An 18,099-nucleotide genomic window follows, 5' to 3' on the forward strand; every position below is an offset into this window, starting at 1 on the left:
GCTACCTTCACCTCAAGGTTTGGCTAGGGCAGAATCTGCTTCCAAGATCACTCACATGGCTGTTGGCAGGCCTCAGATCACCTCCAAGGTCACTCATACAGCTATTGGCAGGCCTCATGTCTTCACTGGCTATTGGGCAGACATCGGTTCCTTGTCTGATGGACCTCTCCACAGGACAGCTCACAACAGAGCATCTGGCTTTCCTCAGAGCAAGCCAGGGAGTGTGAGGAAGAGGGCAAGCAAGAAGGAAGCCAGAGCCTTTTTGTAACGTACTCAGAAGTGATATCCCATCATGTTTGCCATATTCAGTTGGTTACAATTGTGTCTAGATCCTACACACACTCAAGGAGAGACTACACAAGGGCATAAATATCAAGAGGGAGGGATCATTGGGGATATTTTAGATGCTGTCAACCACAGAAATGAAAAACAGAAACTGTCATCGTTTGCTTATATGTAGTGAATGTAGAAAATTCAAAGGAATCCCACTAGAAGTTTAGAATAGGAAACTCTAGCGAGGTTGTCGGGTACACAAATGAGTACACAAAAATCAGCTTTATACTATGTATATATAAGCAACAAACAGAAAATGGAAATTTTAAAATAATCTCATTTACAATAGAATCAAACATCAAGGTTTTATCAGTTGAATAATAACTGTTGAAGATAGAGATGGGTATGATTATCTTTACTTTTACAAATATTTGAAAATTTTAATACTTACATTTTTGAAACATATCAAATACCTAGGTATAAATCTAACAAAACATTTTTAAACCTTTACAGAGAAATTTAAATATTTTTCTCATTCATTCTAGATGGATGGAGGTATAAATTATGTTCATAGACTGGAAGACTTAATACTGTAAAGATAGCAATTCTCTCCAAATTGATTTATAAATTCATTACAAATCTAATCAAAATCTCAAGTTTGTGTGTGCAGTTTGATAAACTGATATTAAAATTTGAACAAAACTGGAAAAAGTCAAAAAATATTTGGGAATACTCTTAAACTATATTAATAACGCAAAGTAAAACCATCATGAGATACCATTATACACGCACCACATGGACAGTTGAAACTCTGACAATATCAAGTTTTCGTGAGGACGTTAAACAAAAGGAACTTATATACTGCTGATGGGAGTGTTAATTGGCACAACCACTTTGAAAAATTGGTATTATCCATTCTTCAATTTCACACTGAGGTGATGGTGATGTTTTATGATTTCTCCACAAGTATGTTATACTTAAAAGAAGAGTAATATTAAGGGAGCAGGGGGGAAGAAAACGAACATATTTCCAAAGATAAGCAATAGGAAAAGAGACTCTGGAAAGTAAACTCTACCTTGGAGAGCAAATAGAGCAAAAAGTAGATTTATTATTTGCTGTAAACAGAATTACAAGCTCTGAGAATAAATTTTGAAACACTAAAAACTCCCATGACCTTATATATTTGCAAGGTAAAGTGGTACCCAAACAAATACAAATACTTTTATCCATTTTTAAGTAAGCAAAATCTGAGTCAATTGTAGGAGGCATTTTGCTATGAAAAAACAGGAGCAGAGCCCAAGTGCGAGGAAAGATCAGAACAGAGAGCATAGCAAGCGCATTAATGAGTGTCACTCTTAGCTTTTTGGGTAGTTGCTCTCAGAAAACTTCCAGATGCTCCGTAATGCAAGTGTAACACTATCTACAAAAACGAAAAGCAAAGCAAGAGAAATGGGCAAAACACCCTCCTAAATGCTAGTGCAAAAGTCCAAATCGTACTTCTTATTGTTTCATAGAGATAAACGACTGGTATGAGAACAGTGGCCAAGGCAATGATGTTTAGCACTGGAGGATGCTTTCTAACTGACCTAAGTAAATCCAAAAACAAAATAAAACAAAACAAAAACAAACAAAAAACACCATATCATGTACAATGTTTTGAAAAGCAGTGTTTATTTACATTCCATTTACTTCCAAAAGGATGAGGAGGCTTGAGGAAATATATTAATAAAGAAAGTAGTCTCATTTTACTTAATCCATTTGTGTTTTTCATGAAACAATAAAGATTTGACTTAGAATCACATATCTAAAGGAATGGAACGAATTTATCCCGTTCAATTTTCCATCTCTAGCCAGACTGAAATTATACCACTCCTGGCAGATGAAAATATACTGCTTACAGGTAAATACCAACAAATATATATGTTATAAAAGAAACAGCTTTAGTAAAATCTGTCCTAGCTCCAACAAATCTGCAATAAAAGACACAGCCATCACAACGCAGGACATTTAAGAATCTTTGTGCAACAATGAAAAACAGAATTTACACAGGAGATATCACAATTGGCTATTAAGTCAATAGCATCACAGTAACAGTACCCAGTGTCTTTCTTATTCAAGCATATACACTATTTTTAAGACTTTGTTTGAATAAAGACATCAGTAACTAGGACGTACACACAGTTATTTCATAAACACCATGAAAAACAACAAATAAAAATACTCTTAAATTTTCTAAAAATTACAAACATGTTAACATTACCCCATATATTTGTGTCATAATTTTTAACTGATTTTTACACTTTAAAAATAGCATTGAGTTTCAGAAAAATACTGATAATGGCTCAACATTTTTTGAAGTCAGATAATCTTATATTTCAGTAGTCTATATTTTCTGCTCTTCTTTCTTCCACCACCATACTCTCTAACTACCCATTTACTCAAAATAACAGAGATCTCTAATGGTTATGGAAGCATTACATCCGAAAACTTCTAGTTCTTTGAAATGGTTGGAAAGGGTTTTTCAGTGCCCACATGAGCAGCTGTGGTTTTGGTTTTGGTTTTTCAGGAAACAGAAGTGCTTCACTTTCTGGTGTAGGAAATCGTTCTTGGTACACTTCAGGATAGGATTTTTGAAACTAAAAAAAAAAAAAAGGATCCAAGATGAGTCAGAAAAACAACTAAGAGCCAATAAAATTGGACAATCTAATTTTAAAATAAGAGTTTCTGAGCCCATAAGTTCCTGTTTTTGTTTTATTTTAATGTTTATTGCTTTCCATCAGAAAGAGAACAACGAAGAAGAAAACATCACAATCAAATTTACTTCAACACAAATCCATTTCTTTTTGTTAAATCATTTGATTCCACTTTCTATATATTGAATTCATCTTTAATTTGATCCAGTCTTCAAATAAACTTCTCATTTCAGTCGCATTTCTTACAATCTCCCCCACTGCCAACTATAAATAGACCTTACTTTAAAAAATATTCACAAGTAACTCTAACTTAAAAATCACTTAAGTTCTAAACAGAGAAAATTTTGGCCCAACTACAGTCACCATTTCCCGTCGTCTCCAATTCAGCCACACCTGCTCCTACCCAAATGGAAGAGAAAAAATTCTAGTATATTTTGTTTTATGAAAAGCTTAAAGAGAGGCAATATGTTTTTCCTTTAATCTTCAGCACTGAACTCTTCAAAATTACTGAAAAAGATATGATTGGAAGTCTAGAAACTCCAGTGCTTTGTGTGTAATCCTTTATGTATGGTGTGATCAGGAATCAACTTAGGCAGTATTTAGTCTTTAAAAATAAAAACCATTCACTTAATCTTTGATCAATACTTAGGGAATGATCACAGTAAACCTATTTTGAGTTAAAAAACCATTCTCTAAAACCCTAAGCTATGTTGCCTAACAGGAACTGAAGACTTAATGATGCTTGAGGCAAGAAACCAATTTGATACTGGCTATCTAAAACCAAAGGCTTTTAAATTCTAGACATTTTATATTTGGGATTTCAGTCTGGTTTGCCTCTCAAAGAAATCTGTCCTCATTTGATAGCTTCTCTGAATTTAAAGTAACACATATCATGCCTCATATCAAAACAAAAGGCAAATATAGAGAATAATTCTATAAATGAAGAGTTTAATAATGATGAAAGATCTACATTGGAGACTATAGATGTGGGAAATTGACCTCAACTGTGTAAATCAATGAGACTTTGGAATATATAAACTGAATAATATACTTTCAAAACTGCTATGTCTCAGAAAATGAGATTCATATGAAACCTATTAGAGAGAAAAAATAGAGAATTTTTAAAAAACGTAAGAAGAGTAGAGAGGAGAAGAAGAAATGACTTATAAAGAATATCCTTTTTACCTGCTTCAATTTTTTCTTCTTCTCTTTGCTGGAGAGTTTGGCATCTGTTATGACTTCCTCCAACAAAGCTGCTAATGGCTCCTGAGAGCCATATGCTCTTTGATATTCAAATTCCTCTGGACTGATTTGACGGCAAAATGATGGAGCTGATAAAGTGATATCCATGTCGGCTCCTGGATATTTAATCTGAGGCAAAAAAATTAGTAGTGAAAAACAAAAAAACTGTATTTTCAAATAAATTACAAATATTTGTTCAGATGAAACATAGCATATCTTTTACTAGGAATGTCATGTCATTCTTCAATTTGATTAGGGAAAACTCCATATTAAAAATTGTATCCGGAACTTCAAAAATATATCACTTAAAGCCAGTTTTAAATGAGATTTTTACCTTTTTAAACACAAGAGCCATTTTAATAAACAAAAAAAGTGTTCCTTCTTTTTAATAAGATCTGAAACTGAAACATAAACTGAATGTGTTGACTAAAACGATTCAACACAGTGCTGATGCTGAACACACACAGTGAAGTACCCAGGTTCCTTCTGCTATCTGGAGAGACTGGTCCTCCCTCCCTTGGGGATGGACAGAGGTACACCCTTTGCTCAGCTGTCGTGTAGAGAGAAGTACGGCAACCACATCCAAACATGCTAATAGTGAGAATCAGGTGAAAACAAATGTGCAGGAACTGCACAGGGCAAAGGGAGAAATAAGAGGAAAGATGATACAAAGACCTGTGAATAAATGAGCATCCATTACAAATATTTAATTTCAGAGTCCAAGAGGTTCATCTTCTCCAAAATGTAGCACCATTTGTTATTCTGCAGTGGATAAAATTTCTACAATTACATTCACTTCTTTGGTTTAAGTTTTTTTCCGCCCAGAAACCACAGTTAAAAATAAATATGTTGCCAAGAAGGGTTATTACATGAAGTACATTCCATGGCTCAGCATCAGTTTACCAGATCAATTAGACAATCTAAGAGGGACGACCAGTACCATAAGGGAAAGACGCATATGCAGAATACTTGGCGTTGGATCATGCAATGCTCCTAGGACGTTATTCTTAGTAAACAATCACAGATCAACAACAACAACAATAAAAATCCAGGTATAAAAATATTTACTGTTAAATTGTTTACAGAATAGGAAAAAAATGTAAATAATCTAAATATCAACCAAAGAAAACCATTTAAATAAATTATGGCATAACCATATTATGGAATACTATGTTAGGAATAACAATGATATTATGGAATAATAAAACAATAATGATGATAATAATAACAACGGCTATCAATTGAGAGTTTACTATGAGATATTATTTTAAGCACTTGACATGTCTTAAGCCATTCAATCCCCAAAACAACCCTAGGACGTAGGTATTAACTATTATTATCCCATTTTACAGATGAGGAAAGAGCGATGTCAGGGCAGATGCTGAAGCAGACATGTTATATAACGTGCCCAAGGTCACACAGCTAATAAAGGGCACACCAGGAATGCAAACGTCTACGCTCTTGGCCACTCTCATGTCAATCAAGAATATTTAATGATGTGGGAAATTTTTCTTATATTGTCAAGTAAGAGAAAGTAAGTTATAAAAGAGAGAGAGAAGAGAGGAGAAGAGAAGAGAGAAAGAAAAGAGAAGAAGAAAGGAAGGAAGGAAGGAAGGAAGAAAGGATGGAAGGAAGGAAGGAAGGAAGGAAAGAAAGAGAAGGAGGGAGGGAGAAGAGGGAAAGGAAAGATACAGAAAAATATCTTAAAGACTATAATACTGCCTGAATATTTGGTGTTACTCTGATATTTTTTAGTGTATATTTTCTATATTTTTCAAATTCCTTCAATGTATTAGGTTAATAATTACCAAAATAGAAGAAAAAATTTACTTTGATGTTTCAATTGCTCACTGGTAACAGCTAATTTACCTTAATAATACATTGAGAGGTAGCAGTTCACTGGTCTTTAAATTGTGGAACCTCAAAAAGCGCTTAAATGAAAAGAAGTCTAGTTATTCAGAAGGAGCCAAGAAGAACTTCTTCCAAAAGGCTTCTTACCAAAAGTTTCTGCTCCCACAGGCTGACACGCAAACCCCACTTTGGGGCCCACACAACAGTGCTATATTAAATTTATTTTGTATTGTTTAGATATAACAGTAACAACAATAATAGCACTCCCTTTTAAAGAGTACCTGTCACATGTCATGTTTGTGCTAGGGGTTTTACAGTATAGTATTCTATCCTTCACAACTTTATAGAGCAAGTATGGCCATATCAACACTTGCAGAAACTAAAATCCAGAGAGGTTAAGGGTTTTGCCCAGAGCCACACACCAGGAAAGAGGGGAGCTAGGAGTTTGGCCAGCCAGGTCTTTATGGCTTGTAAAGCCGTGTTCTTCTACTACACCACGCTTTAAAGAGAGGCAGTAGGCATGGTACCGTGTTTCCCCGAAAATAAGACCTGGTCTTATATTAATTTTTTGCTCCAAAAGGCGCATTAGGGTGTATTTTCAGAGGATATCTTATTTTTTCATGTACAACAATCTACATTTATTCAAATACAATCATGCCATCTTCTTCTGGAACATCGTCATAACGAACTAAATGCGTCCGTCTGGCTGACGATCTTAACTAGGGCTTATTTTTTGGTAGGTCTTATTTTCAGGGAAACACAGTAGTTAAGAGCACTGATTCTGGAGACTGATTTCATCAGTTTGAATCCTGGCTCTGTGACCGTGGACAAGTTACTAAAGTTCTGTCCCACAGCTTTCTCATCCAAAAAATATAAATATTAATAGTATCTGGGTCACAGGGCTATTACGAGTCAAGACATGTAAATCATTTCCATCAGGAAGTATATGTAGATTCTGAACAAATTCATTTAAGGAATTTGCAATCAAAAGTAAGCAGCACTGATTGATATAACAAAACAAAACTAAGTAGGCATTCCCCAAATTTTTAATGATAACAAACACGTGTAATGCTTACTATGTGCCAAGCCCTGTTGTAAGCACTCTGTACAGATTAATTCACTTAATCCTCATAACACAAAGTCCCAAAAGCCTACCAGGCTTACATGACTTTCTGCTGACAATTTCATAGGACTGATAATTTCCCTTCCTTTACCTGGACTCTTCGTAGGTGAGCCACGCGCTCCTCTATAGAGGTCTGCAAGGCCAAAGGGACTTTCAGAATTTCTTGGTAATTGTCCATCAGAAATGTCACCAGCCTAGCAGCTAATAACTCATCCAAGTCCACTTCATCCTTGGAACACAAGATGCTATGGGAAAATGTCTGAACCATCTAAAAAAAAAAAAAAAAAAAAAGTGGGGGATTTTTAAATAAACACAGATGAGCATTTTTTCCCTACTCTGAACTGGGTGCAATCTAATTTGCAGAAAGCAAATGTGACTAGTCACTGAGAAATGGCCCACAGCACAGGGTGCCACCCGACCTGGCACCTGGCCACGCCTGGTCATCTCCGGTGAGCCGCTCTTCTCATCAACCAGCATGAACAGAATGTGCATCTCCCCTCACACAGACTTAGCAGAGCTGTGTGTCTGAACGGCTTTTAAAGGCACCCCTTTTCACAGATGATCTTAAATATAAATATTGAAACAAATTCTGAAGACTATTATCAACACCATGACACGGGTCATGTAGACTTTGATATTCAATGTACTTTACAGCCATCCAAGGTACGTACTTTACAGACTGTAAAGTACAGCCAATGTACTTTACAGTCTAATATCCTAATTTTAGTACTGATTGTTTTTTAATCTAGCACAGTCTGTGTTCTTCAACTGTTATATTTTTTCCTAGTTAATTGTTATTTTCCCTAGGATTTTGTATGTACATTTGACAGACACCTTTGAAGAAAACGATGAGACTTTACAAGAAGTGCATTAAATGATGTAGCTCTTTACAGTAAGCAGAAATATAAAAAAATATTATAGCTGCTGCTTCCACAGAATTCACAGTAACTATGCCATTCTTAATGCTATCTTTTGGATGGATTATTTTTTTCCTTTCCAAATAATTTTATTGCTGACAATCTTAGTTCAAAACTTATAAGCATGTTATTCTGTTTAATAAGTCATTACTTTATTAATACTCTGATAATGATACTTTATCTTCATTCACATTTATGTATACAGAGAGAGACACACAGACAAAAATTCTTTACCTGGAGATTAGACCCCAGGGAATCCATGAATGCCTTGACACTGTATGCAAAATTTTACACATGCACCCTTCTGGAGGATAGGTACAAAGTTTTCTTCAGCTTTTCAAACAGGTTGAAGAGCTAGCCCCCCTACATATCCACCCACCCACCGCCAAAAAAGGTCAAGAATCACTCCACTGGGCAGTGCTCCTCTGATCTTTCTCCATACTTCTAGAACTGGGCCAGTGGACTCCCGTGATACACAGGGGTTCACCAGGAGATGGAAAGGACATACATCCCAATGCAGCATCAGTTTTGCTCCAAGACTTTTTTTGAGGAAAATTAAGAAATTTTGCCAGTAAATAATTCTAAACATAAACTCTATTTTAAACCACATGCTAACGTTAAAAAGTAGAATTCAAAATTAACATATGTTTTTAAGCAAAACTGAGAATATTTTAAGAACCATCCTCACTCATGGACACTTACATCATCCCGTGGGAGATACAAGTTGTCTCTCTCCTTCCAAGTTGTCTGGTTCAACACCATATTTTATCTCTTCCCTCTTTAAACCATTTATAGAAGCTGTATCTCTCCTACTGGTTATAGTAACAAAGGTTTTGCAGCCCTTTTTGACCTGGAGGAGGAAATGTTTACTTGCGACCACTTATCTTTTCTGTCCACCCTTCCTTCTCTTTGTGCTAACAGTAGGCAAGATGCAGCAGATATCTCTCCACTCAGAGTCTACCCTTCCTCACTCTTTCCTTTTCATTCTGTTCTTTAGGACACAAAGACCAAAAGCACAATAGCAGTCTGGGTGGATTCCAAGCCACAGCTCTATAAGTAAGACTGCCATGTATTATACCTTCCTCTGGTTGCCAAGTTAATAAACTTTACTCAGGTAAATTTTATTCCAAAAATCAAGTCATGTTAGAGCTTAGAATTCAACCTACCAGTGTCCGGGTGCCAAAGCCATCACAGAGTGGTGGCATCTCTTTATTTAAACAGATCCTGGCCATCATTCTCATCAGCAGCTGTAACTTTCTCCTATTTTCAGGTGGTAGGAGGAGGCAGCAAATCTGAAATGCTTCAATGGCCACTTCCTCTTTCTGTAACAAACCTGATTTAGAAAAAGAGGTTTTAGTCTTCAACAACCCATAGCCTATTTGACTCCATTTAGGGTTTCAGGGCAGGAATTCTCACCCGTTCTCGGGAATTTTATTTTGCTTTTCTGTTCCCGAATCCCAAGAAAAGTTGGTCGGGAAATCGGGAAAATCGGCTCCTTGAACCCAGGAGGTTGGCAGTATTGGCCGTCACTTTGTGGAAACGATTCATCATGGAGAACAGAAAACAGTTTATATCTCGGGATTCGGGAACGGGAAAGAGAAAAAAATTCCTGAGAATGGGTGGGAATTCCCGCCCGGAAACCCTAACTTCATTATGTTCACATTTTTTTACAAACTATATACTACTAAAATTATATAGAACATGTTCACGTATTCAACTATACTGGGCCAAGGGAAAATAGATCCACTGTCAGTCACAAATCAGCACAGAAAAAGCAAACCATCAACTAGGAATGACAAATATATAGAACAAATACAGCCGTTTCCTCCTGCACACCCTTAACAGATGTAACCAAATTTTCATAGCATTCTTTCCCACTGAACCAAGAGCAGTCAGGCTAAGCCTAACCTAACCCTTAACACTCACACTGTTAATAAGTCCAAGCCAGCATGAACGAGAACGTGAATGTGCCATCGCTACCCTGAATTCTCCCCCTTCTATCATTTCCTCATGATGAGCAGGGTCACCACCTCGCACAACTCTCACAGGCTAAATAATAGGACAAATCCTGCTATGCTCAGTCCACTGCCAAATGGCTCTGCTTCTTTCTAAATAACACCTGTCCAATAACCCTTCCTCCAACCTAAGTGATTTTTTCTAGTTAAGTGTGCTGATTCACTTGTGTTGCATGACATCCGTCCTCACGCAGTATGATTTTGCTAACAATTAAGGTATTCTAATATTATGTGTTCTTCAACCCTATTTGTCTCCAGACATAGCCATTCCAAACCCACTAAAGAGATCAAACAACTTTCACCGATTGATTGGTCCAGATCCAACCTTTTCAAGTTCCCACTAGTCTGTGACTTGAAGGCAAAACCACCTTTAGCATTCAGTAACTATTTTCTGACCATGTATGATATGCCAGGAACTATACTAGGTCCTGGAATTACAAAAATGTGCCAGGTCCCTTCCTTTGAAGAGCATATGCACTGTGCGAAGGAAAGACCCATAATAATAATAATAATAATAATAATAATAATAATAATAATAATAATAATTTACAAAATGTAAATGTTAAGAGGTGCTGCAAGAGACATCTGCACGGGGCATATTAGGGTAACTATAAGTCCCTCAATATAAATACAGCATAGGCTGTGAGGGTAAGGCCTTGGTATAAAAGTGAAGCTAAAAATATTAGCAGAGATGGGATCTTCGAAAGCATTGAATGCTAGACTAAGGAGCTTGGGTTTGATCCCAAAAGCAATGGATATACATAGGAGAAAACGGGGCAGGAGGAGGGAGTTTTATGTACCAAGTTCAGATCCTAAATGTTCACCAGAAATATTACTGATTATTATCATCATGTATATAGATTTGCTTTCAGTTCTACATCATCTAATCCATCTAAAGAAAAAAAGGTTTATGACCACATTTTAATTCATTCTTGCATTGATCTAACAAATATTTATTAAGCCCTGTCTATATTGCAGGAACTGTTTTAGAAGAAATACAGTGGGGAATAAAACAAAATCCTGTCTGATTTCATGGAGTTCCCTTCCCAGCAGATAATAAGCAAAGAGATATATAAATACGATGTTAGGCAGAAAAATGCCATGAAAAAAATAAAGAAGAAAAGAAGCTGGAGAGTGATGGGAAAACATTGTTTCAGGAAATGTTTCTTTCTAAGGAGGTGACACTTAAGCAGTCATCTGAAAGAACGGGAGTAAGCTGGGGAAATATTGAAGAGACAAATTTTTAAGGAGGAAGAAATATCAATTATAAAGACTGTGACGTGGGAGTATGTTTGAAGTGTTTGACGAACAGCACTGAGGCCTTTGTGAAGAGGTGTGTATAATGAATATTCAAATCAGAAATGAGGTTAGAGAGGAAACCAAGAGGCAGAGCACAGAAAACCCAGTAGGCTATCATTAATGACAGTATTTTTATTATAAGTGAGCTGAGAAGCCACGGGAGAATTCTGGGCAATATATGTACATGAAACATAAGAAGATAAGGTGAAATCTGACTCTTTTTATAATTGAGAAAAGAAGGGATTTGTGGCCTAGTGTGATAGAAGACTTCATGGAAAAAGTAGAAGGCTTTGTAGAGAAATAGATCTGTAACTTAATTAGTTCTTACCAGTTCCAACTACTACAACCTCATCCAGACCTTGCATCTTCCTTCCTCTTTTTTATCCTCCTACAATCAATTGCCTGTATAGCTACCAGAGTAACAATGTAATTCAGAAATGACAGATAAAGGAATAAGCATAAAAGTCTATTACAAAAGATAGTCTAACTGCCGTGTTTCCCTGAAAATAAGACCTAACTGGAAAATAAGCCCTAGCAAATCTATGTGTTATTTATTCTTCCTTACCTTATTATGCTCTCAGTAGGAGGACGGCTTTCTGAAACAACAGTAATTATCAATCTCCTCTCTATAAACTCTACTTGGTTTTTATTTAATGCTAAAACTGAATGGTCAGAAATTATTAATTATCAATTTAAAGATTACTCTCTCTACTCAATATCATTCTTTCTCTCTACACACACACACACACACACACACACACACACACACACACACTCATAGGCATACTTTTCTTGGCTACTATATGTGTCCTAAATTAAAATCATTTTAATTTTGAATTGTGTTTTTAAAAGCCACCTATTATCATTGTATTATGTCGTAAGTAATCTTTTGGCAAAATCTCCAGGAACTTGGGGGAAAAAAAACCTTAAAGCTCTAGTAGCCATTAAATAAGTCTATATTTCAAAAGAGATTAAACCTAGAGTATAAAGCAGACATAAATTAAAAGCATTTCTGAACCACATCAAGGATATAATTTGAAATCACCAAAAAAATTAATTAGTAGAAAATTTAGAAAACTGGAAGGGAAATACTTGATAAATTTTTTTTAAAGTTTTTGAATGTTTAAAGAGGCCATAGTGTAAAAAGTCACAATCCTAGAATTCCTTTAAGTATTCGAAACACAGATGCTATAGACAGGAAAAGAAATTGGGTCACAAGGACATTTAGCTGTGCCCCAGTTTATCACATCATTATGCATATTAAATAAAAATAGAACCGCTGAAGAATAAAACAGAAACTGTGTGTGCAGAAAGCACTGATGTGCAGCACGTCCAGGCTGTCCCTCTTGATGGGAGCGTACTGTTCTACTACGTGTAAAAGCACATGAATGTCATAAAATATTTCAGAACTTCAGGAGAACATCTCCCGCTGCAGCAGAAAAGAATTTTTAAAAGTGTGATAGGGATGGGGCGGCCAGGTGGCTCAGTTGGTTAGAGCCCGAGCTTTCAACAACAGGGTTGCCGGTTCAATTCCCGCATGGGATGGTGGGCTGCGCTCCCTGCAACTAAAGATTGAAAACGGTGACTGGACTTGGAGCTGAGCTGCGCCTTCCACAACTAGATTGAAGGACAGCGACTTGACTTGGAGCAGATGGGTTGTAGAAAAACACATTATTCCCCAATAAAAATTTTTTTAAAAAAAGTGTGATAGTGGTTTTAGACCTTAATTTTCCTTCCTTGCAAATTAGAACTAATAATGGCAGCTAACATTTACAATGGCGATGGTGAAAATAGCTAACATTTGTTAACCATTTTATTAGGTACCTAACAGTGTGCTAAACACTTATATATCTCATTTAATCTTTACTACAATCTCTGTGAGGTAGACACAATTATTATTCCCATTTGCAGATAAAGAAACTCAGGCTTAAAGAGATGAGGTCATTTGCTCAAGTCACATGGCTAGACAGTGGTAGAGCGGGATTTGAGCCCACATAGTCTAGGGCATGCACTCCTAGATCCCACGCTATATTTACCTGCTTTTTCTATGTGATCAATTCTTTCCTAAGGATAAATTCCTAGAAGGAGAAATGTTGGTTCAAAGAGTATCACAAACATTTAATAAATAGATAGTCAAATAAAATACCATTCTATATTCTTCAACTTGGGGCAAGGATTAGACACGGCAAAAATAACAGAGAATTTCTGAACATAGCTAAACCTGAAATTAGCTCTTTTATTAGTATGAGGGCACTCAACACCATTTTCTTGAGAGTTTAAAGTGAAAGCCAGAGAATAACTACTGCTAGTTTCTCTCTCATAAAGTAAAAATAGAATGTAGTTTATGCCTAAAGAAACTCTAAAATCACTTTAAAATGCTAATTCCACAACACATAGGAATGAAAAACTGAATGTAAACCTATAAAATATGAGCCCAGGTAAGAGGTATTTTTAATCTAAGTGTAAAGAATAAACCATGTATTGTTTTATCTAAGTGTAAAGGACAAACCTATGTGTAATAGAAGCATGTCACAATTAACTATTATTACTAGCAATACTAGTAATATTTGAGCAATATTATACTTTCTGAGAGGACTTTACATTCGTTAAATCTTCACAATCACCTGTGTAGGTAGGTAAAGATGAAATTCAGATCTGTTTTTTTTATCAAAAACTTTTTACAACTAAAACTACAAATATATTTTACATTGCAACACTACATATGCATATTCATAGGTATTTAACTAAAACAAAGTTTATAAAAATACCTACTCTTACTATGTACAATGCACTCTGGTATTTTGTACACTACTCTATGTCTTTTTTGTTTTGTTTTTTCAATGCTGCTCTGCTACATAGAATTCACGTCCAACACACAGTTTCTGAAAAATGGCTTAGGAATGACTGACTTTGAACTGAGGCTCTTGTATAATAAAACATCCAGGAAACACAGCCAGAAGTCAGACAGATATTCTGGTCTTGAGTTCAGGAGATAGATCTCGGATACAGAACTGAAAATATTCAGCACATGGGTGATTCATGAAGTGGTATGTAAGTGATCAAAGAGAAGATGTATGGGAAAAGGGCTGAAGTTTGATGCATCTATACTACTTATGTCCTTCTTGGCATCCAGTCCCAGAGATGTTATTTTTCTATCTGTTCAAATGTCAAAGCACCAAGGACTCGCTTTTAGTTCTGCCTTTGAATCTTAGAGTGTTATGTCTTGCTTTTCTCAGTTCAAATACATGTAGCAATACTTAGATTTCTCAAAAATAGTTTACTCTGGGCTCTATCTTTGTTTCCTAAATTCTTTCTCATTGCTGACCATTACCTAATCTTTATTTTCCCCTTCAGTAAAAGCTTACTGACAAAAGCACACTACAGGATTCAGGAAAAAATGATTACAAGACAACTTAGCTTTAAAATACAGTTGAACTCAAGAGACATCTTCAGCAAGTACTTTCTGCTTCTTCAAGACCATAAAGCATTACTGATTTTAAAGAGCTCCCTGATTTTTTTTTTAGGTTCCATTTTCAGAACTTCTGAAGGATCTTAGCATTCTATTTTCATTTTATAGCCAAAGAGTATTAATGTTGTAACTATTTTATTATTTGGGTTCATTTCATTTTGCTAAACAGAAACTAAAAGAGTAACTTTTTCATCTTTCAGTATTTCTACAATCTCAATGTCATCATAAAAATCTTCCTTCTTTTGAGAAAATGACAAGGGCCTTCTGTAGCCCCAGCTTGTTGCTTGCTTTTCAAGATTATATAATAGTGCTTATCCCAATTACAGATTGTAAAGATCTGTCACAAGTACTCTAACATAAAAAAGCTTGCTATCACTTGAGAGAATAACCAGATAGGAATATATGATTACTCTATCTTAATTTATGCATTGTTCCAATTTTTGTTTTCAAAACAAACCAAAAAAAGATACTTAGTAGGAAGATAAGTATACTCGTTGCTTTAAGTTTCATGTTTTCCTATCTATAAGTATGACAGGCTTTACTGCCATTTACAAATGAGAAAACGGGCTCAGAAAGGCATAACAATTTACCAAAGTGGATACAACTAGGTCAACAAACCAAGTTATCTGAGTGTGGTGATGTTTCCATTGCTGAAATAAGAATAAATTAATGAAAAGATAATAAACAATCTACCAAATAACTTAAGTAATTCATCTGTGAGAGTTTTTTCAATCAAGGAAATAATTTGTTATTCAGCTGAATTGAGGAACAATACGTTAGTAAATAATTTAATACTAAAAGAAACGCAACTGTTCCTTATCATAGAAATAAATAAAATCAGAACCAATGGTAATTTATACTGTCCTACTGTGGTACTGTTAGAAGTTGGGTAATCCTTTGACCATGATGTCCTTCCTTTGTGGCACTCCCTCCCATTCCCCAATGGTTACATCAGATCACTATTTTCAAATCATTAGGAACACGAATTTTCATTTTTGCAAAGTAGACCTGATCATTCCACTAGCATATGCAATGTTAATCATAAGCTATTCCTTATGGGAGTGTCAACAAAGAGTTGAAATAGGAACTTTTGAGAAGGCCGAGAGTTCCCACAAAGGCCACTGGGACCATGTCTGTTCAGCCAGAGAACAAGAAACTCATGAATGGTGCATTGCTGTTTTTGAGTAACCAAAGGAATAAAAACATATGTCACAGTTTCATTTTCACTGAGAAGAGGTACAAAGAGGAAAAGGTTTATACTAAGCCAAAAGAATTCAGACTACACATCAATTGGCAAGAACTTGCTGCCTAAAGAAAGACACAGCAAGAAGGACTATTTCTCTAGAGGCTTTTAAGGAAAGGCAAACAAGACGCCTTTGTGAATAGCTTAAAAGTAGATACAGATTCACCCACGCACAAGATGACATCATTTCCTACAGGAAGAGTCCCAACGCCTTAGCATTTTTATGACTTCTTTTACTTTTATGCTTAGGAAGTCTTTCACTCATGCCAACATCAGGTAAATATCAACTGTATTTTCGATTTGCATTTTTTACAATTCTCTAACCCAGCTGGAATGTATCCGGCTGAGTTGTATGGGAAAGGTCTTAAATTTTTTCCCAAAAGTTTTGTTAATTATCCTAGTGATTACTGGTATACTTATTAGGTTGGTGCAAAAGTAATTGTGGTTTTTGCAATTATTTTTAACCTTTGAAACCAGTTATTTTTGCACCAACCCAATAGTTTACGTATTTAGTTATAGATAGGGAATACCTAGGCATTTCCCTAAATTTCCACTTTAAGGAGTACCTAAAACCATTCTACTCCAATAATTTTGACATAACAGTAACATTATATTTGGAGGTGATTCAACATCCTTACTGTGGCCCATCTGCATCTTCCAAAGCTCCAGCCATCAGCAAGCCCTGGGCCCTGAGAGCAGAGGGCACCACAGCCAGAACTTTGGACTAACATGGGCAAGCCCCCTCTGCCTGGTCAAGCGCACCCACTGGGCACTCTCTGAAAAAAAGAATTGTTTTCCCTTAAGAATTATCATGGGATACGGACCCTAAGGTAACAAACACGAGGAACATCTGGGCAGAGCGGTAAAAAGGCAAAGCTAGTGCACATCTCCAGAGGATCTCCTAAAAGTCACTAGACAAAAGCACCAAAGAATAGAAAACCTAACCTTATGGATACTTCTAGGTTAAAAAACACAGAATGAGATCTCAACCTACTAAGACGATTCAGTGTCCAATCAGTCTAGTGAATTTCAATGGCATTTTCTAAACTCGACATTTAGGAGGAAGCGAACAGCAAAGTTACTATCTCAGTCTTCCAGCCCACTAGCAAACAAACTAGGAGTCGCAAGCTCAACTGCCTATCGAAGCAGACAGATGGAATAAATGAGCAAAGGGGGTCAAGTGACCTTTGCTTCAGAGTCTGAGAAGCAATGGGGAGCACTGGAGACTTAGGACATTGGAGTTCATGTCTCCAAAACCCTTGCTCCTAGTAGAGACACTCACTACAAGCTGCAGCAGTTTGTGCCACTTACATTGCAAGCACAGAATTACCAAATTTTCCCATTTTTCTGAACAAGCCAAAATTATAAATTATTATACGAATTTCCTGTTTCTTAGAGTTTGACAATTAATTAAATTTCTTTTCAAAACACACAGGTCAAACCAAATGTATTTATGAGCTAGATATGGGCCACAGATCACCAGTGTGGACTCTCAGACTCAGTGTGGACTCTCATGTATAATAAAATATTATACAACCTTTGCTGATGTAAAAACTTTTTAGTTTGATGTAATCCCATGTTTATTTTGTTTATTTTTTCTCTTACTTCCCTTGCCTGAGGGGATCTATCAGTAAAAATATTACTGAGGGTAATATCTGCAAATTTACTTCCTATATTTTCTTCTAGGAGTTTCATGGTTTCAGATCTTACAAGGTGAGGGGATTAGAAAGCAGAAATTGGTAACCACTAGATTGCTATGGGGATACTAAAGACAGTTTGGGGAATATAATCAATAATGTTGTAAAGATTCTGTAGGGGATCCGATGGACACTTGTCTTATTAGGGAGACCACTTCATGGACGGTGTAGATGCCTGACCACTGCAGGGTATACACCTGAGGCTGAAGTTGAATAATAATGCATGTCAACTATAAATCTATACACATATATTCACAGGATATGGAGTACAGCATAG

The 18,099-nt window shown here is 36.0% G+C and overlaps 1 protein-coding gene across 1 annotated transcript in view; it reads right to left on the reverse strand.

Moving 5' to 3' along the window:
* Positions 1 to 1,978: 1,978 nt before the first annotated feature.
* DEPDC1B (DEP domain containing 1B) overlaps positions 1,979 to 18,099 on the reverse strand; it is a 53,459-nt gene continuing 37,338 nt past the window's right edge. Inside the window, 4 exon segments of the mRNA XM_033110626.1 lie at positions 1,979 to 2,909; positions 4,152 to 4,337; positions 7,274 to 7,450; positions 9,266 to 9,432. Of these exon segments, the coding sequence (XP_032966517.1) occupies positions 2,748 to 2,909; positions 4,152 to 4,337; positions 7,274 to 7,450; positions 9,266 to 9,432 (692 nt within the window). The 3' untranslated portion in view covers positions 1,979 to 2,747.

Source organism: Rhinolophus ferrumequinum, chromosome 7 (genome assembly GCF_004115265.2).
Source record: "Rhinolophus ferrumequinum isolate MPI-CBG mRhiFer1 chromosome 7, mRhiFer1_v1.p, whole genome shotgun sequence".
In the NCBI taxonomy this organism is placed as follows: domain Eukaryota; kingdom Metazoa; phylum Chordata; class Mammalia; order Chiroptera; family Rhinolophidae; genus Rhinolophus; species Rhinolophus ferrumequinum.